This window comes from Arachis hypogaea, chromosome 20 (assembly GCF_003086295.3).
Source record: "Arachis hypogaea cultivar Tifrunner chromosome 20, arahy.Tifrunner.gnm2.J5K5, whole genome shotgun sequence".
NCBI classification, from domain to species: domain Eukaryota; kingdom Viridiplantae; phylum Streptophyta; class Magnoliopsida; order Fabales; family Fabaceae; genus Arachis; species Arachis hypogaea.
Genome location: NC_092055.1, coordinates 142,329,438 through 142,349,543, shown reverse-complemented (window position 1 = coordinate 142,349,543; position 20,106 = coordinate 142,329,438). Strand labels below are relative to the sequence as shown.

The 20,106-nt window shown below is 33.4% G+C and overlaps 4 protein-coding genes across 7 annotated transcripts; 2 read left to right on the top strand and 2 right to left on the bottom strand.

Annotated features, from left to right (window-relative positions):
- The first annotated feature begins 288 nt into the window (after positions 1–288).
- On the top strand, positions 289–3,604 carry LOC112786795 (F-box protein SKIP5). Its single transcript, XM_025830168.3, has 5 exons — positions 289–676; positions 1,336–1,480; positions 1,567–1,645; positions 2,712–2,770; positions 3,026–3,604. The coding sequence occupies exons 1-5, from the start codon at positions 490–492 to the stop codon at positions 3,372–3,374; spliced, it is 819 nt and encodes a 272-aa protein (XP_025685953.1). The 5' UTR covers positions 289–489; the 3' UTR covers positions 3,375–3,604.
- Positions 3,605–3,999: 395 nt separating this feature from the next.
- Positions 4,000–6,294, bottom strand: LOC112786796 (nascent polypeptide-associated complex subunit alpha-like protein 1). Its single transcript, XM_025830169.3, has 4 exons — positions 6,046–6,294; positions 5,341–5,431; positions 4,649–4,776; positions 4,000–4,555 (listed from the first exon to the last, which is right to left on the bottom strand). The coding sequence occupies exons 1-4, from the start codon at positions 6,103–6,105 to the stop codon at positions 4,223–4,225; spliced, it is 612 nt and encodes a 203-aa protein (XP_025685954.1). The 5' UTR covers positions 6,106–6,294; the 3' UTR covers positions 4,000–4,222.
- A 1,345-nt stretch (positions 6,295–7,639) lies between these two features.
- LOC112783607 (uncharacterized) lies at positions 7,640–13,402 on the bottom strand. Of its 2 annotated transcripts, none has more exons than XM_025826634.3 (11): positions 13,067–13,402; positions 12,749–12,819; positions 12,449–12,603; positions 11,517–11,804; positions 11,226–11,355; positions 10,251–10,358; positions 10,038–10,140; positions 9,834–9,959; positions 8,928–9,115; positions 8,677–8,813; positions 7,640–8,179 (listed from the first exon to the last, which is right to left on the bottom strand). In XM_025826634.3, exons 2-10 carry the CDS (start codon positions 12,799–12,801, stop codon positions 8,717–8,719), a joined length of 1,248 nt encoding a protein of 415 aa, XP_025682419.1. In that variant the 5' UTR covers positions 12,802–12,819; positions 13,067–13,402; the 3' UTR covers positions 7,640–8,179; positions 8,677–8,716. The 2 variants fall into 2 exon arrangements, with proteins under 2 accessions (XP_025682419.1, XP_025682420.1); XM_025826635.3 differs by having other exon boundaries at positions 13,190–13,387.
- Positions 13,403–15,047: 1,645 nt separating this feature from the next.
- On the top strand, positions 15,048–19,518 carry LOC112784523 (probable ADP-ribosylation factor GTPase-activating protein AGD11). Of its 3 annotated transcripts, none has more exons than XM_025827761.3 (10): positions 15,048–15,313; positions 15,420–15,582; positions 16,217–16,306; positions 17,022–17,109; positions 17,572–17,647; positions 18,075–18,238; positions 18,320–18,557; positions 18,661–18,777; positions 18,856–18,951; positions 19,054–19,518. In XM_025827761.3, exons 2-10 carry the CDS (start codon positions 15,540–15,542, stop codon positions 19,333–19,335), a joined length of 1,194 nt encoding a protein of 397 aa, XP_025683546.1. In that variant the 5' UTR covers positions 15,048–15,313; positions 15,420–15,539; the 3' UTR covers positions 19,336–19,518. The 3 variants fall into 3 exon arrangements, with proteins under 3 accessions (XP_025683546.1, XP_025683547.1, XP_025683548.1); XM_025827762.3 differs by having other exon boundaries at positions 15,050–15,313; positions 15,420–15,567; XM_025827763.3 differs by having other exon boundaries at positions 15,062–15,313; positions 15,420–15,595.
- The last annotated feature ends 588 nt before the right edge of the window (positions 19,519–20,106 follow it).

Below are 20,106 nucleotides of genomic sequence, written 5' to 3'. Positions count from 1 at the left end.
AATTAATTTTAGTAACTATTTTGACTAAACATTAATATTATAATTTTTATAATTAAAAATAAAAAATTCTTTGATTTATTTATTTTATTAATTTTTTAATTTTAAAAAATATTTTTTTTATAAGTATATAATAACTAATTTAATTATTAATTTTTTATGTACATATATTTTTTAATTATGTTAAATCAATAACTAAATTAGAGACTTTTATAAAATATATATTAAAATGAAGTTAAATGTAACATATATGCTATATATAAATATATAGTATAGTAATTGAATTTGATCGTACATATAATATTATATTAACAATTTAGTCAAAGGCACGAACTCATCTATCGATTCTTTTTTCATCCTTATTTTTATCGTAATTTTTACTCGTTTTTTGTAACCGAAGGAAATAAAACAACCAAACAAACATACAAGGCCTTAAAAAGAGGGTAGGAAGCAGGTGGTGGTGGTGGTCGTGGCGGTGGTGGTGGTGAGGGCATGGAGTTAGACCCGCACATGGTTCAGAATCAGAGCGACACCTCTCTCATGGAAGAGGGCAACTGGAAGAGGTGTTCCAGAAAGAGAGCCTCCTCCTCTTCTTCTTCTTCTTCTTCGTGCTCTCCCATCAATAATCTCGATGATGGTTGTCTTATGCACATATTCAGCTTCCTTCCCCCAATTCCTGGTATGCCCCTTAAAGTCCTAATCTTTACCCTCAATTCAAAAACACTCAGGTTTTAATTGCTTCAATTTTGCTGTTTGGTGTCTTTGATCTGGGGATTTATGATGCTTCACTTCCCATTTGGTATGCAATTCGGAATTCGCAAACTTGAACTAGGTTTTGAAATTGGGTGAACTGTTATTTGTTACAAATTGCGTGAAACGGCTTCGAAATTGAGGCTTAAATCAAGGTTTTATTTGTATTTTGTTTAGTTAGTTACGTACTTTGGAGAGGTAGATATGATGTAAAAATTTGTAGCTTGAAGATTATGTATACAGAGGAATGCTAAACATTTAAATCTTTTTATGAACCAAGTCCAACCAAGTTAAACAATAAGACTTGAAATAATGTTAGTGGTAATTGATTTTTGTTATATTAGAACAACTTGGTTGGACTTGATTAACAAAAAAACTTGGATGTGTAGCATTATTCATATAATATATGGGGGTGTCAAGTTTGATTAAAACCTTTGAAGAAATTTAAAAACTAAACAAATAATTAGCACCCTTGTGGTCATGATTGTTACACCTATCCTTGTACTAACACTTCAATCCTCTCTAAAATGGAAACAATTAACATAATTTGGAGCATGTTTTGTCACAAAGCTTCTATTGAGTTTGCAGATCGCTTTAATACCGCCCTCGTTTGCCACAGATGGAATTACTTGGCATGTCACCCTCGCCTATGGCTTAGAGTAGATCGATCGGTCAAAGAGTTATCCGAACCTGGTGTTTTCCCCAGCATTGAAACTGCTGTCGCTGCTTCAAGGTATGTAAAATTAATGATATGTGTGCATCACTCTAGATTTCCCCTCAGGATGTGTATTAATGCTCACTGTTTTTTTCTTCTTACAGACCAGGTGACACCATTTTAATAGCAGCTGGTGGAGTTCATTGCGTCTCAAACATTCAAATAAAGAAACCAATTTGCTTGGTGAGTTGTCCAATTCTCTTATATGATAAGGAGGAAATGAAGTATCACTTGGTTAATCCCCTGCTGAAATTAACAATATGATATTCTTAAGTGAAAAGATAAGAACCGACGGAGTCTTTATTCATTTATTTATTTTCTAAAGACTAAGAGTGCATGTAAGGCCTTCACCTGTTCTCCGGTTTCATCACCTTCATTTTATTATTTCCATAAATCTATCCATTGTTCTCATCTTTCAATTGGGAAATATTCGTTGATTCTGCAAAGGTACTAGCAGTCTGTCATCTGAATTCAGTCCTTATCTTGGCCCATTCAAGAATATGCCCTGCAGGCACCTCTGTTCTGTAATCCTCAAAAATCCTCCATGTATTTCAAAATGGAGCCAATATAGTCCTAGAAAAATGTCATAGGTATTCGAGATCATCGAGGGTTTAGAATCTTAAGTACGCATTTGTGATAATCAACCAAGTGTTGTTCTCAGTGCAGGATTCCCACCATTAGGATCAGCTAGCGTAAGTATCCCTTATCTTTATGACTATCACTGCCACTAATGTCCTCATTTTGGGTACACTGGTTCAGCTTAAAGAACTTGTCCTAATGACCTAATTTGCTCAACCATATGCATAATCTTCTGTAACAGACACCTGCACGGGAATATCATTGAAATGATTGCATATGGTTAAACAGTACCTCTTAGAGGGTAAACCATCCAACCTTGACTTTCCTTGAAATTACGCATTATACAGTTTGCAGCCCTTCCAGTTCTGTACTCTTTTCCTGGTGTAATTAAGTGAGCTCCTCTTTGTATTTCAGCCATTAATCAATGAATTTCTATCATCTAAATAAAAAGTTTCAGCTTGTTTAGTTTTTACTAGTATCACTGGAAACATTTAGGTTCATAACTTCATAAGTTAACACTAGATTAGGAGTTGCCTTCGTCTGAATAATGGGCAAGACTTGCTAACTGGAGTTTGTGCCTCTGTGAATCTAATTCTTCGGGAAGCAGTAAGTGTTAATAATAGAAAATTTCTCAATTCTTTGCCATCCAAAATCAACGACCTTTGTTCAGGTTGGTGCAGGTGAGCTTCCAGATGACACGACACTCATATGTTCTCGAGGCGCAGACAGGTTTGCAATTTCTTCACATACATATTTTTATCTCATGTAGTGAACTTTAGAAGTGGTATCTAGGAGTCACTTCCATCATGCTGGATTTCAAGGGTTCAGTTATGGTTTTTGTCTATCGTTAGACGCTGTCTGTTATATCGCCTGCTGTTTTGATCTCCGGCATCTTGGAAATGGCTCCTTGAGCATTGAAGTACCACCATATATTCCATCTTCAGCTACATTTGGCATGCACGTTTCCTTTTTTCATCTGAGCAGTGCGTTGGAGTTCCTTTCCACCTGTAAATTGGCAAACTTAACTGTGAAGGCAGAGCTTGGCTGTTGCTTGCTACACAGAAAGGGAAGGCTAACCATAGATGGCTGCATACTTCAATGTGAAACCAATCCTCTGGACTATCTCTCCTGTCCCATTGTGAGTACAGCCAATAGCACCGAGGTTCTTCCCTTGCAGGAAAAGAGTAACGGCGATGGTGTATTCGTTTCTCAAACTCGCATTGAAGGGGGTGCCAAAGCCGTATTGACAAGTGGCGATCTGTCCTTGCAACGAGTAAGAGTGATATATGCCAGAACTTCACTTCTTTTCTGGTTTGATGTGGAGCAGATGTGATCAAATTGGTCATGCCAGCAACCCTTTGTGATGTCATTTATTGATTTGCTTTCTTAGAGTTATTTGTAATTTTGTTTTTGATAAGATAATGGCATGCAGGATTCTTTTACCTGTGACTCTGTACTTATTGTGTACTATTTAAATATGCAAGACATGTAACGTTATTTAGTGTAGTTTGAAGTTTGTAATGAATTTCCTAAATTTAATTTAGTCGTTTAAACTTGAAATCATATAGCATCTCTTCTGTTTTTTTCTTTTTATAATATATAATTTGACGGAGTACTAAATTGCTTATGATTACTCTGATAATTGTCCAGCTTGGGTTGTATGTCATGTTTGAAGAACTGGTATTCTCAAACTTCTGGGGGTATATATTGAAAAATCATGGCTTAATAAATTATGTCGCAAATTCTACTTATATTCAAAATGTGAATGATAGATTCATACGTGCATGAAAACAAGCAATAGAAGATAGTTGATTAGCCTGTTTTACATCATATTCAGACCACTTTAATCTTTTATTATATTTAAAAAGCTTTTCCCATTTTTAAAATGGGTTTGTATTTTGAGTTCATGATAATCATGATTCACGAAAGATCATACAAGCAAACTGTGCAAACCAACAAAAAGATAATTGCTAATCATGATTGAAATTCTTGGCATCAAACATACCAATGCTGCAAATGTGCCTTCATTCTCTTCCTTCCATACCAGACAATACACAGAAAATCTTAAGAAAACAACAGTATTGGTACAAACCACTATTTTAAAAAACGAGAGCAAAAATTTCCATCAACACAGAAAGAAAGCTCGAGTCCAAAATACTAATATTCTACCAAATCTGCCCATCAAGTAGTGAGCTCCATAATGGCCGCAACAATATCACCATTGGCAGCTTTGAGAGCTTTAACTGCTTTTGGTCTTGAAACACCAGCTTGAGTCATCACTAACTCTATGTCCTTGGGATCTACACCAGTCTCATCCACATCCTCATCATCTTGGGCGATGCTGGAAGATTCAGGTTTCGGTCCTGCATTAGCCAAATTGGGAGCCTTGAACTGCTCTGCTGCCTGAGTTTGTAGCTGTGAACTCAAGTCTTCGATCTTAGCTTCCCCGAATATGATGTATGTGTCGGATGTTGGGCTTTTAAATACATCTGGTTTTGAGATAACGAATAGGATCTGACAGAAGTAAAAAATGGTCAATCGGGGAGTATAAAGGAGATGAAAGAAATGGAAAATTGATCAAACTAAAAAAATATATCAACTACTAACATTTTTGCTCTTTTTTACTGTGACGCGGCTGACACCTGACACAGGTTTCATTCCAAGTTTGAGCATCGCCTTGCGACTCTTCTTCTCACTCCTCGTCTGCTTGGACCTACCGGCCTCACCTTCATGTCCTGCAATAGAAACACAGTCCCTTTTTTGTGAATTGAAACCATAATTTATAGCCGGCATTATTTCAGTCATATATAAAAGTGGTATAAATATCTAAATGCATTTTCAAAATTCAAATACAAAGTAACAAGTCTATGAATTTCATCCAGCCATTTTATGATACCCAAGTAATTTATTACAACCATCAATTCAGTAAACGCAACATAGCAATTTTTAAAAACTTAACAATCAAACAAAGGTTAAGAATCAAATATAGAAAGCATTTTGTTAAACAAAAATAAAATCAAATTCCAGATAGTGAGATTTTTTAAGGAAAACTCAACAACTTTGTGGACCATGTTTATCACCTTGTAAAAGAAGCCCCCTAACAGAAGACACAGCACAGTGTGAAACAAATTTTTTTCCCAATTTCAAACTAATAATAATAAAGGCCACTTCTACAATCAAGGCTAGCCAAAATAATCCATTGAACACATACATTTTTTTTTATTTATACTAATTCCAACCAAATAATTGAAGAAATGCAGGAATGGAAATGGGTTATAAGTTATAAGTTGATAACTTACCTTCACCGTCGTCATCTTTGTCATCATCCTCATCATCATCATCGTCATCCTCTTCATCATCATCCTCATCCTCAACTACAGGCTCATCATGCTACAAAAGATATTAAAAGTTAAAATAGGGCAAATAGAAGGAAATCAAATATGGAGTGAAAAGGCACTTAAGCTGCTACATTTCTACTAAAGCACAACAATCAATAGAAATTACAAAGTACTTACTTTTACCTGCAAACTGTAACAATCATCTGCTAAGTGTACTTGTAATTTTTTTTCCCTTTTTCCAATAGTTCCACTAGACCAGCGATTAAATTGTTTCCTAGATATTAGTGTTCACTAATAATTTATTAAGTACAATTTTTATGCCAGTGTTTGATGTCAAGATTACACTATCCCTTCTCTTGCAAACTTGAGGAATATTGTTAATACCTAAAAAACCTTTCAATTTAGTCCATTAGAATTGCTCAACTTGGAACCAAGAATCTTCCGCTAAACCCTAGGGCACAACTCAGCAACCAGATACAATTATAATAAAACCTAAACCTTTCCTAATCAAACACAATCAACAAAGTTTGCACACAATCAAACCGAAGCCAAAAGCTTACTCAAATACAATTATAATAAACCTAGAAGTTACATATAATAAGATCCAAAAAATATATATATAACAAAAATGGATTAGAAGATTGTTTTGAAGAGAAAGTGAATTACATGGAGCTTCTGCTGTTCGAGATGCTCGGCAAGAAGCTCTTCTTGGGTCTGAGCAGTCATGGCTATGTCAAATCAAATGAAACGAAATGAATGGGTTTATGTGATTAGATCCAACACAACACGAAAGCCACACACCGCTAAAACCCTAGAACTCAGAGTTTTATACCTCCACGAATCGGGTTGACCCGGAAAATAACCCGTTTTCGCTGTTCCGACCCATTTCAGATTTCTTTTTAAACAGGCACGGATATCAGGATATGTCATGCTACCTATTTTTAATTTTAAAGTTATTTTCAGGATAATTTACACAATTAAATAAATTATAGTTTAATATTACATAAATATAATAAATAAAAAAATTATATTTGGATCTTTTTTAATTTTTTATATAAGTCGTTACACTCCGTAGAGTTTTATATATCTTCATATAAACTGCCATGTACTTAGTAGTTTATGTATATTTGTGTAAAACTCTAAGGAGTGTAATAGCTTATATATAAAAAAAAAAAGACCGAATGTAACTTTTTTTTTCATTTATTATATTTGTATAATATTGAATTGTGATTTATAATTGTATAAATTGTTTTTATTTTCCTTTTAAATTTCAGATTAATATAAATTAAGTAAAAACTCAGATGAAGTCGATTTCATGTGAAGTTAATACTTGAGAGTCGTTAGACGAAGATTTAGTCAAATCATTTAACGGATTTCAGTTATCAACTTCACGTGAAGTCGACTGCACCTGAGTTTCTACCTATAAATTAATAGCGATAAAAAGAAAAAAGAAGAGGAAGATATATTTGTATTCTTTTAGAATTATTTTAGTTTTATAAATGAGAAAATATATGTATGATGCTTCACGCAAAGTAAGGAAGATATTTAATTTTTTTAGGCGTATATAAGTATATAGTAGTCCAGATTAAAAAAAAAAGTATATTGCATTGTAGTGTATATACTACAACAATTAATTATATACGATTAAATAACACTCATAACTTTAACTAATTATTACACCATTGAGTAATATATGTAAATTCACTATTTGATTAAAAGTTAATTCTTATAAATTGTTCTTACAACTTTCATGTCAATCAAGAACTATGTCTATTTGACATGTTTTAAAAAATCAATATATTCTATTTGTCTAAAATATACATAAATAAGAATTAAATATTCTATTTTAGTAAAATTTAGTGTAAATAATATTATAATAAATTATTTTTATCTCAGTCAGATTATTAAAAAGCATATCCTATGTAAATGCACTCGGCAGTTGGGGGGGGGGGGGAATAAAAAGTTAGAAATCGAAAATTGAAAATTTGGAACAAATAGTTGTTGTACCAATCCCATTAAAAAAATGTAAAAAATATATGAAATATTCTCTGTATTTGAATATAAATAGTCTTAAATTAAGAGTATATAGAATAGAACATCTTTTATCAATTTTATATGAAAGTTGAAACTTGGTCCTCCAACCAAATTTTCAGTGTTCCAATTTAGTCCCAAATAGTAAACACCATAACCAAAATTATTCACTCTGTATTGAATCATTGTTGTCTCTGAAAGCTGATTATTAGCACTAGTCATAAACAAATTTGAAACCAAAGAAAACATTCTCATCAATTTCAAGAATTTAAATGCCATCTCAAAACAAGCCATTCATGATTCACCTGCAAAAATTCATGATTCTTGTGCCTCCAAATAACATACCAGGAATAAAAGGTTTCTATGGCAACTACATGTTGGAACAAATCAACTAAACAAACTAAACTAGAAATTTGTGTGTAAAGAATAAAGATCTCTGATACCTTTTTTTCCTGGGAGTAACAAAAAAATATACATCAAAACAGAAAGTTGGGGACCCTTGAATGCTCACATGAATGGACCAAAAATCAGAAAGGCTAGATCTTAATAAAGACTAAAAGGGTTATATGCACAAAATGTGTACCCCATCGTGGTCAGCAACCACAAAAATGCAATCTTGTTTCACCTGATAATTTTCCCATATCCCTTTTTCTCTATATAATTGATCATCCCCTAGTTCCCCAGTGTTACATGTAGCCCACTTTCTTGCGCGCAAAATGATCGTGAACCTGTAGCTCTAGCCTATGCTTCATCAGAGAACATCAGAAACCTGAAAATTCACCAGAGCAATGTCATTGCTCCACAGGGTTGATAGAATAGAGAAATGCAACAAGAAAGCCCCTTTTCGCCACAAGGAGTAAAACTACATGAATTAATCGGCATAATATGTTGTAACTTACAGATTGATTATCAAAAGTCAATTACTTTAGAAAAGTCAGAATTTATGGTTTAAAAAAACAGACTTGGCCATATGAATTCTATCAATAGTATAACTATTCGTCATCCTATAAGAGACCTCTTAAAACAGAAACATGTTGATGAAGACACCAAGCTGAGGGAAAGAATTATGGGAAAGAAACTCAGATTCAGACATAACTATAGTAGCATGTAGCATCCCTTTAGGGATCAAGCTTCATTGATCTTTGACTAAGCAAAAAATACTCAACCTCTTTACATGTTCTTTCTGTTGAAGAAAATGTGACTAACCAATACAATATAGAGACAATGACAAACAGAAGTATATAATATTAATTTCATATGGCTTACCATTATAGAACAAAAATTAGGGTAGCCGAAACTCAATTGCTCAACTTCCTGTAGTAGGCCTTCCTTTCACCACCAGATCATCAGCCGAGTAGTAATCCGCTATGAGTCGGTACATATAGGACGGGTTATGCCCTCCACTGAGAAGTAATTTGCAGATTATCAAATACGGAAAGAGATGGCAATTAGCACATTAATTTTCAGGAGATAACGATAAGCTATTTGAGAATTTCATCTACTTCAGTTCAACTTACGTGTCAGTAATAAACAAACTAACAAGTTTAGGTGGCACATAATCAAACGTTGGATTAACAATGTGAAGAGAGCCAGCGCCACTAGCAGAATCCATGCAATCTGAGAATTCCCCAAAGTCAAGCAGCTCAGATGGGGATCTCAGCTCATTCAGTAGGACTTCAGGATTGTGCGGATACAAAGGGCACAGCTGTTAACAAGATAAAGCAACGTTCAACAATAGCAAGACGGTCGGTAACTAAAACTATAAAGCAACCCAATTTAATTCCTACGCAAGGATACGGCACTAAAGTTGTCATACTAGCAATAAATGGTTAGCACTCAAGTGAATCAATAACTAAGATCCAGCTGTTTCATTCTTATTGTACAGAATATTGTTAAACTCCAAATTTCCAATCTCTATAATTTGGTTTGGATCTATCCAATATTGTTTGGTGATTGATTTTGAAAATTCACTAAATTAAATTAGAAGCAAAAAATTCATATTGTTTATTTTGATTCTGGTAATCCAATTTACACATCTTCAAACTCAATTGATCAGCATACACACAACACCTTCACATATGGCTAAAATTGAAATTAAGGAACCATACAACTTTAGTCCAACTATTGAGCAGGACGTGGTTTTCAGCTTAAACTTGTGATTCTAATATTTCAACCCATGTTAATTAGGAATATACATGCAACAAGAAGAAGAGATTCAACTCGTGTCCCAGACATTCATATTTTTTACCATTATATATATATAGTTCTCATTTTATGATTTAGCATAACAATGAAATAGATTACATGCAGACATCAAATGCCATAACTCTTGTCTCCTAGGATGTTACAAATGAGGCAGATAAGGAACATGTTTAACATTATAACCTGAGAAGAAAAAGATGAGAAAATTTTTAACAATAAACCTTGTGACTCCCAGCAAGTACGACAAATGGAACAGCATGCCTTTGAGCTGCAAGTGCAACCATATTCAAACCAACCGGGGCGATCACTCCACCATTAGCCATGACAGCATGAGCTCCAACTATAACCTATATATGACGAAACCAATTTGACTTCAGCATAAGAGTCTCATTTCTTAAAAATATATTGCCAGGATCAGTGCATACCATGTTAACTCGGGAAATCATGGCAAAAACTGCTGAATCAGTAATTACTGTGGTTTGTAAGCCTCTAGCAGCCAAATCTTTTGCAAGGAGGTGCCCTTGATATCTAATTGAATGTATCATAAACAGAAAATGATCAATGCAGAATATAATCAAATCAAATGCTGAAAAACCAGCATCAACCCTTGCAAATGGTATGTAGCCTCTAATACCAACCTTGGTGCACCCTCGGCAACAAAGACCTTAAATGATCTCTTTTTTTCCTTTGCAGCACAGAGAAATTCCAGCACAGTTTTTGAACTGCCCAGGGTCAATATTACCTCACTGGAAATCACGCAAAGAGTAGTGTAAATGGTTAAATAAAATATAATTTTCTTCTATGTAAATAGAAAGAAATAAAAAGAAACAGACACCAATAACAAGGCACAAGCTGATAAATCAACTGTAAATATGCGGAGAGCATATGGACCCTAATGCTAGTCAAAAATATTATCAAGCCTTTAATCTGAGTAACATGGATGGAAGCAATAATCCATTTTCCCAATAAGAACAACGCAATGAACCAGATCAGAGTTACTTCAACAAACATAAAAACATTTGTCATGATAATTACATGACATGCATCAAATATAAACATTAGGGAAGTGAACATTATATACTGATTAGCTCTGACCAATTATGTCAGACAAAGAGAATTATAGCTATTCCAGTAATTAGTAATGCCATCATGCTTCAACATAAAGATAAACAGTTACGTAGAAAGCTAAAAAGAGGGGGGGGGGGATACGATGGAACAAGGAAAGCTGTAACTAAAGCATGGCTTGACCACACAAATAGATACACAATTAATAAAAATATTCCATCTGCATTGGTCTACCTACCAAATGCAGTCTTCCATACTATAAAAAATACTGTAGACAATGTTGGACCCATTTATCAATGCCTATTTGCGAAAATGCAGGAAGTCCTAGAATTGACCAAAAATAAAAATGCATGATTCTAGGTAGATTGTAGACATTCAAATGAGTTGAAAGCACAAATATGTAAAGTTTTACACACAAGATTTTCACAGTCACAGATCAATCTGAGCTTTGGGGAGCAAGTATAACATGTCATTAAACAAGGCAACAAACACCTTAAAATAACAAGAGTGTAAGAGTATATCATAAGATAGTTTATGAAGAAACAAACTTTTGATGAATGTGCTCTATTGCTTGCTCAGCTATTTGTTCATAGCAAGTGGATATGTCCTGAATAAGTTCATTAACTGCTTCAATGACATCATGCTTCAACTTCCGACCTCTTGAACCTTTGTCAACCGCTGAAATAGAGAAAAACAAGGCAAAACTCAAAAATCACATGCAATACACCAATAAAATAACAATGATTTTATCATCAAATACACCCACAGTAACATGGGATAAGTAGAGCAAACAAAGTGAACACACAGAGAAGAAATCCAGTAATAACATGCATCCTCACATCTGCTTTTCCCTTCAGAATCACCCCCTGAGGAAGACGTGTGTGGAACAGCAGCTGAATCAGGCATATCCTCTAGAAGAGTTTGCAAGGATGGTGGACGCAAGGTGCTTCTTGCAGCAGCTGCAACAGCAGCAGCAGATAAAATGGGCTGGTCACTTCGCTCCATGTCATCTTCATCATCACTAGCAACTGACAGCCCCAAGCCAGCCATAGCAGCTGTTGCAAGGGAAAGATCCTCCTCCCTTATAATGTGTAAAATACGCCTCACAATATTTCCCACTGCTAGCTCTGCAATCACATGCATGACATGTTATGATATGCAAATGAAATTGACCTCCATAATTCCAAATTAACCACTAATGCATGTGACTGTAAAATATCTTTTGACAGAAGGTGGAGCTAGGCAAATAGATCTCTAGACATAAATTTGATTCTTCTAAAATAGGAAAGTAAAATGTTAGCTACCCTTGGATCATTAAGTAGAGCTCACTGCACAATGGAAGTTGTTGATCCAAGGGCAGTTAACTCCTTATACATGCATCCTCACTTTAGACGAGCATGCTTGGATATCATTTTTTTTCCCGATTATAATTGAAAGCTTATCATAAAGCTGAAAACTAGCCTATAGTTATATCAACCTTTTGAAGCTTATGATCATACCAAACAGTCACTCCATATACTATATAGTAATTTTGGGGTTACTTCTTAGCAAAGTTATCCAAATATAAATTAACTCTCAAACGACCAATTATATAAAAAGTGATTATTGAAATAAGTTTAACTTTTCAACTTTCTCAAACACACCCTTAAATCCTCCAAGGTACATAACAAACAACTAAGTCTTATCTCACTATATGAGGTTGGCTGTATAATAAAAAAACCTATCATTTCTATACTAAAATTCTAAAAAAAGGGGCTAAATTTCTGCATACCAACAGGATTTGCAGCAATAAGCTGCTCCCCAACTGCCCTTACTGCATTAATCAAAGCTGCAGCCTGGTTCGTGTGTGGCACGCGCTGCTGCGAAATCACAGACCGAAGCACCTCCGCTGTCTGCTTTGCTGTGGCCTGAGACCCTTCAATTTTACTAACACCGCACACACACAAAAGAAAGCCGCTAAATTAGTTCTTAAATTCACAAATCAGAAGATGGTTCCTACTTTCATCAACCATTGAACACAAACAACCTTATGACTAATAAAAGGAACAAAAAAGAAAAAAAAAATATATACCGTTTTTTAAGTTGATTGACAAAATCATTGACAAGGGCCTGAACATCTGGCATTTTGATGCCAAATTTAACCTGAAAAATACACATGCACATGTAAACATACTTCACTTTATGAAACAATAAAACAAGAGTAAGTGTAACCTAAAAACTAAAAACCTCGCAGTGCATTAAATTAACAGCAAAGCAGAAGAAACAGTAGCAAGCGAAGGTTACTTCCCCAATCATCGAATCACAGTGGGGGTTATATAAGCAGATAAAAATATAGAAGGGCGAAATCGGAATAGAAATAAATTGAAGAAGGAATCACGAAAGCGCATACCTTTGGGGGTTTGGGTGAGAAAGGGTCTTTGAATTTTGGGTTTCAGTTACTTTTTTTTTATTGTTCCCCCTTCAACGAAGCGAAAAAGAAAAATCAAAATAGAAGATGAAGCTTTACTTTTACCTGAAGCAGGGTATTGAGAGTGTTTGGTTAGAGAGAAAAAGAATGAGGGAAAATTGAGAACGGAGCAGAAAGAAGAACGATCGAAATTCGAATCTCAGCTGCGTGAGGCGTGAGCTTGTTGAGTTGAGTTGAGTCTGTGACTCAGGAATGAGGATTGAGGGATTCTCGTTTCCGGGTCTCCAAACCGAAAATTGACCCGTTTGGATCCGGCTTGCTCAATTTTATTTAAAATAAAATATAAATATTTCCCCCAAAAAAAGTTTTAGATTTATTTTAAAATGATTAGGTTGGGTTTGGAAGGGAGATATAAGATAAAGACTATGACACATATACTAAATTTAAATGTTACCAAAAAAAATTTAAATATTTGTGTTATATTTGACTTAAAATGTGTAGAATTTGTTTATGTCTTAATATTTTATTTAATTTAAAATAAATATAAAAATTAAAACAAATAAAATTATTGAATTATCTTTATTAATTAAAAAATTAACAAAAATCAATCCCAAGGGCATCTTCACATTTCTTTGTAAATGGATTTTCTTCAATTTTTTTGAGATTTGAAGAAATGAAGTGTGATCTTTTATCATTAATTTTATAAGTGGGACTAAAATTAAATATAAGAGAGAACAATGAAGAATGAAAAATCACAATTAATACTATCCAGTTTTTTCTTTAATGGAGAGGATTCACTCCCCACTCCCTCATCCCCACTACACCTCCTCTGATGTTGTCTTCTTCTGTTATCGTCCTCCGGCCAAATTCCTTCTCCCGTCGTGACACTTATTTTGATTTCTTCCCCTCCGCCTTTCTAACGTCGAAGTCGTTCTCATCTCACTTTTTGGAAACATGATACTAAAATTTTAGTATTAGAGTCTTTGACTATTAAACATAATACTAAAAGGGAGAGTCTAGGGACCAGCAGATTTATTAAAATCTAGCCAACACTTAGCCAGCAAAAGAAAAATGAATGATTCTTTACTATTAGATGAAATTTCACACCATTAAATATACTATTGATGGCTAATTGATGGCTACAACTTACAAAATCTACTGCCTCCTATCACTCCTAGTACTGAAATTTTATCCTCTAATTTTAATCACAATCTCTTAAAACAAATACAATTTAATGGTTTTAGAGAATTATTAATTAAACTTTTATGATTTAAAATTTTGTAATTAAATTTTTATATTAGATAAAAAATTTAAATGAGATTATCGGAAACTACTTTTTGTTAAAATATTCTTAGGATATTTAATTTTGTAGTATTTGATGTAAGATGAATGTTGAAAGAAAAATGCTAGAGAGCTGATATTCAAAAAAACAAATATTGTGTATATCTAATATCTAATGAAAGATCATGATTTATTACATCAGGAAGAATTTAAAGAGAAAACATTTAATAAAATAGTGTGTGTCATTGGGTTTTATAACATATAATTTTATCAAATCATTATAAGTCTCCAAAATTTAGTATGAGAAAATGGTTAAAGTAGTGTATCCATATAGAAAGATCCGAAGCATTAGTATGAGAAAAAACTAAAATTATTTACCCATATAGATACTAAAATTTAGTAGAAAAAATAGAGTAATAAAACCAAAGATGGAATCAATGACACTTTGGTATTTGAGAGTAATATTGGCAAGCCAACAAGTAATAGCTCAAATGGCATAGTCTCTCCATACTCAATTAACAGGTTGCGGATTCGAGTCTCTATATTTTCAGTGAAAAAAAAAAAAGTAATATTGGCAAACCAATGTAATCCTTTCTTAAAATTATTTTAATTTTATTTTTAACACACACATAATATTATATATATATATATATATATATATTAATATATATGAAAGGAAAAAATCTAGAAATTTCTATATTCAACCCCTTTTGTTTTTTAGGCTGAGTCAAAATCATTCATGAAAAAAAAAGAAAAAAAAAAGAAAAAGCTTTATTCATTTCCTACATTCCAAAATCTTATACGTTGACTTTCACAATAAACCCAATCATCTTCAGCTCAAAACGAATTATTGCTTTTTTTTTTTAAATTTCTTCCCTTTCAAAGCGACTTTTCAATTTAGGTTTCAAGCTTTCACCATGAAGGGTTGACCGCTTTTAAAATCTCCTTGTATGTTTTCTTCCAATTCAATTGTTCTTAAAAAAACTTGTTAATTTTTATGATTCCTTTCGATGGCCTTTGAATTTTTGAAACCCTTTTGTTGATTTTGTTGCAGAGAATTAAGGAGGGTGGCTTTGATAAATAACCAAATTTAAGTGGAGGGAAAAAAATAATTTTTATTCTCAGATTGTAGAGTCATTTCTTGATTTTGGTTTTCAATTTTTGGAGGCTGGAGATGGCTGTACGGCAGGGAAATTCTGAAGGTAACGGTGTCTCAGGTGAAAGAAAAAGGTTTTTTTTTTTTTTTACAATTTTTATTAGTTAATTCATTCCCAAAGGAATATAATGAAAAATAGATGTTGACTAGAATCAATTCATTCATATATCTGATAGAACATTTAATTATTCAATTTTTCCATGTGCCCCCTTTTTGGTTAATGAATGAGAATTGATGATGCAATTCCATTTTTATAGGGAACTTGAAAATCATGTATGTAATTTAAAATATTAGGTAATTAGTGTTACTGCTACTATCCTGCATAAATGATTTAAACAAAGGTGTTATTTGTAATTCTCTTAAGCATAGCTTTCAAGAAAATGATAACTTGGGATAAGAAGGTGAATAAGAATAGGGTGGACTTTTTCATGAATGAGTTCTATATGTGTTTTTCACATAAAAATGATAAAATTTTATCCATACATTTCTTTTCACCCCAGCACTAATTGTAAGTTTGTAGCAAGACCCAAAATGTGATTAAAGGGTACAGAGAAGCTTTTAATATTTTTTTATAATGTGGTGATTTTCTAATGGTGGAACTTAAAGTTAAACTCAAGTGATGAACTCCTGCAATTTCACAAATTTGTGATGGCACCATGGGAGGCTTACTACTGAATAAAATGTCGCTACTGTAGGGTCAACAGGAGCTTGCCTTTTTGATCTCTTCTGCTCTGAAACACCAAGTTTGAATTCCCAAAGTCAAAGAAGCCAATGGCTACCTCATGGTAATTATCATACCTATTATATTCTTTACTTATTTTGGTATTGATAGCTCTATTTTGGTTTGTGAAGTATATAACTATATATGCTTTTGTGCTATGTATTTGTTGCGAGTACGCAGTTGACAATGGGACAGCGTTAGATGTCTAAGATGGGCGTTTTTGCCAAGACCATACTTAATGATTTTGCCACTGATAATTTGATATATGAGAAATCTCAGAAAAACATGTTGATGCTTCCTGCTTTTAATTTTAAAGATGAAATGGAAAATTCAATTTGTTGAATATTTTCAACATTTTTGTAATTTCAAGAGAGTTCCTGTCAACCAGAACAGTGCCAGGCAATAGCATTATGGACTATGTAAACTTGTATTCCTTCATGGATGGAACAAAGAAAAGAGCATTGCCAAATTTACAAACTGTGTTAACTAAAAGTATGAGAGGATTTCAGAAGTTTGAGATTATAGTTCCTCATGTACCTTAGTTTTGTGCAATGATGCTTGATTTTTTTTTTTTTTTTGATAAACATCGGGGCAGAAACGCCTAAAGAAAACAAGGAAACTAACGGAATGATGCTTGATAATCTTTAGGCACAGTGTTGAAATGTCTTGCAATGTCTTTGGCTAATGTTATCAATCAGTGTTATTATCCCCTTCAAAAGAAGCTTAGTTCACATATCTCTTTACTTTATAACATACAATTTTCTCTTATTTCCTATTAGTAACTCCACAAGAAAGGCTCGACAATCTGATGCGTCAAGCGGGGAACAGGTTCTGTGCCGATTGCGGATCATCAGATCCAAAATGGGCGTAAGTATTATCTTGATTTTTGAGGAATTTGGGCTATACTTATTGTTCGTTGCTCATCACTTTCAAATAAAATTATCATATATCTTGAATAAATGTTGCTGACTCGCTGTAGTATTCTTCCAAACAAATACAAATACATATAGTTAACTTATGTTTACATGTTCTTCCTTCTTGGGTGAAATAGCCCTTATATACTTTATTAACTTTTTGGATTCAGCTTAAAGTTTATATTTTGTGTACATATCTATGTTTTTAACAAAATCTTGGGTAATTGCTCTACTAATTTTTTACTACTAATTTCATTTGAATTTGATTTTATTTTTTCTGTATTAATAGAAGAATTGAGGAAGAGTTTTTTTAAGACATGACAAATGATATCAAGAATTTGTTGTCACGTTGGTGTTAAATTTATCAGAACATCATCTTCATTTGATTTTATTCACTGCATTGGTTGAATATCAGGTCTTCAAGTCTTGGAGTATTTATTTGCATCCAATGTTCTGGCATACATAGAAGCCTAGGAGTCCATATATCGAAGGTACGATTCTTATGTGCTTATTTGCTTATTGAAGGAACGAAGCCTAGTGTGTCTGGAACCTGCTGTATTTGCATGTTCGAATCTCTTTTTCTTTTTTCCCAAGTTCAAAATTGCTTATAATTTTGAATTTATTTTAGAAAAGTAAAATGGTTATTTTCCTAAAACTATCTCTGCTACCAGCATGCCTTTAGACTACCCTCCTGTGAGAAATGAAAAACCTGTGATAAATAAGATCATGTTTTCTTGAAAAAGGAAAGTTAATGTGAGTGCTTAAAAGTTCTTGAGTAGTTTTTCTAATCAAGATCAGTAATTCGTCACTGATAGTTAAGCTGTACAGATATTTGGAAATAGTATAGTGTTTCTAAACATGATTTGAATTTTATTTTCGTAAATGGGAATTCTTGCACATGATTTTATTTTCATATAGGTTCTATCGCTGAAACTAGATGACTGGACAGACGAACAAGTTGATGAATTGGTGAAATTGGGTGGAAATACAGTAATCAATAAGAGGTATGAAGCTTGTGTCCCAAGTAACATTAAAAAACCAAAACCGCATTCTTCCATCGAAGAGCGTGCAGATTATATCAGGTAACTCAAACACATGCAATTCATATTCCTGTTGTCTAAAAGCACCTTTCTGATTAACAGAAGTTTACATTCATTATTCAGAAGAAAATACGAGCTTCTACAGTTTTTGGATACGGAGAAAAATTTGCAATGCTCCTTTCCGCCATCTCCACAAAGATATTTAACATGCTCCCCAAGCAACGCTGCTTCCTGTGGGTTTCAAATGGACAAAAGACATTACGAAAAGCAAACAACTAAAGCTCGTATTGGGACTGCACTCCGACACAGCTGGGGAAGAAAGGAATCTGAGCATAAGATTTCAAAGAAGAGTACTTCATTGGTAACCTTTGAATTGATTTCTTTATAACCTGTTATAGCTTTACTATAAGAAGCATCCTGAGAATCAAATCCTGAATCCTGTTTCTCCCAATTTACCGTTATAGGCAGGTATGGTTCAATTTGTTGGGTTGATCAAGGTTAATGTCGTTAAAGGAACTAACCTGGCTGTCCGGGATGTTGTGACTAGTGACCCTTATGTCATGCTTTCTCTTGGTCACCAAGTAAACTTCTTCATCTCAACTTCTTCTGGATAAAATAACATCGTCAAAGTGAAAAAATTAACATATTTTGTTTTACAGTCGGTGAAGACTCGTGTCATAAAGAACAACTTGAATCCAGTTTGGAATGAAAGCTTAATGCTCTCGATTCCAGAGCATGTTCCTCCTCTTAAAGTGGTAAGCTCAAATGTATAATTTTTTCTGTATATGAAACATGTTTACTATTTTCTGTATTTGAAACTTGTATACCATTCCATTTTACTCCATGCTTCTATGCAGGTTGTGTATGACAAGGATACTTTCTCGACCGATGATTTTATGGGCGAGGCTGAAATAGACATTCAACCTCTAGTAACTGCCGCAAAGGCATACGAGAAATCTTCGATCAACGAGTCAATGCAGCTCGGAAAATGGGTAGCAAGCGGCGAAAACACTCTTGTTAAAGATGGTATCATCACCCTAGAAGAAGGGAAGGTCAAACAAGAGATACAGTTGAGGTTACAGAAAGTTGAGCGAGGAGTTTTAGACATTGAGCTTGAATGTCTTCCTCTCACTCAATAGATGGCATTTTTTTGTTTTTGTTTTTTGCAGCTTCATTGATAGGAATATATCTGTGTATATCTCTCTGTAGAATGTCTTGTCTCAGCTTTACTTTGTACAATTTTCTGAGACTGACTTTTCCTTCTGTAGATGAACAAATATGAATTATCATCAGTAAGAGCTTATTTGTGGAAGCTTGGATAAGTTTTAACCTTTTTTCCTTTTCGGTTAAGCTTATATCTCTGGGATTATTTGATGATTAAGTTGGTTATCTTTTCTATTTTTTTTAGGCTCGTTTTTGTTTCTTTCTGATGAACAAAAAGTTCTACTACAAGACTACAACTATCCTATGATAAGATATGTAAGGAGAAAAACTAAATAGATTAGGGTTTTGTTAAAAAAGAAAAGACAGGTGATATATATTGTTAGATTAGGGTTTCCGTTATCGTTTGTACTTAAAAATTGTTTCAAGGACTAATATGAGTTATGTTCACAAAGTTTGGAGACTAAATAAAGGCAATTAAAACTTTAGGAAGTAAATTGAAACTTGCATGCAAGTTCAGAGACCAAATTGAATATAATCTCTTTGATGTTTGTTTAGTGTTTACATTTGCATTATGTACTATCATGTTACAAAAATAATTATTTGACATTTAAAACATAAATGTTCATCTGAAAGAATGTATATAATTGAATAGCTCCATAAAAATTTGACACTTTTAGTTTATCAAAATTAAATTTTATTACAAAAAAAATCATCTAACAAAAAGCACTCAATTACAAAGTTTATGT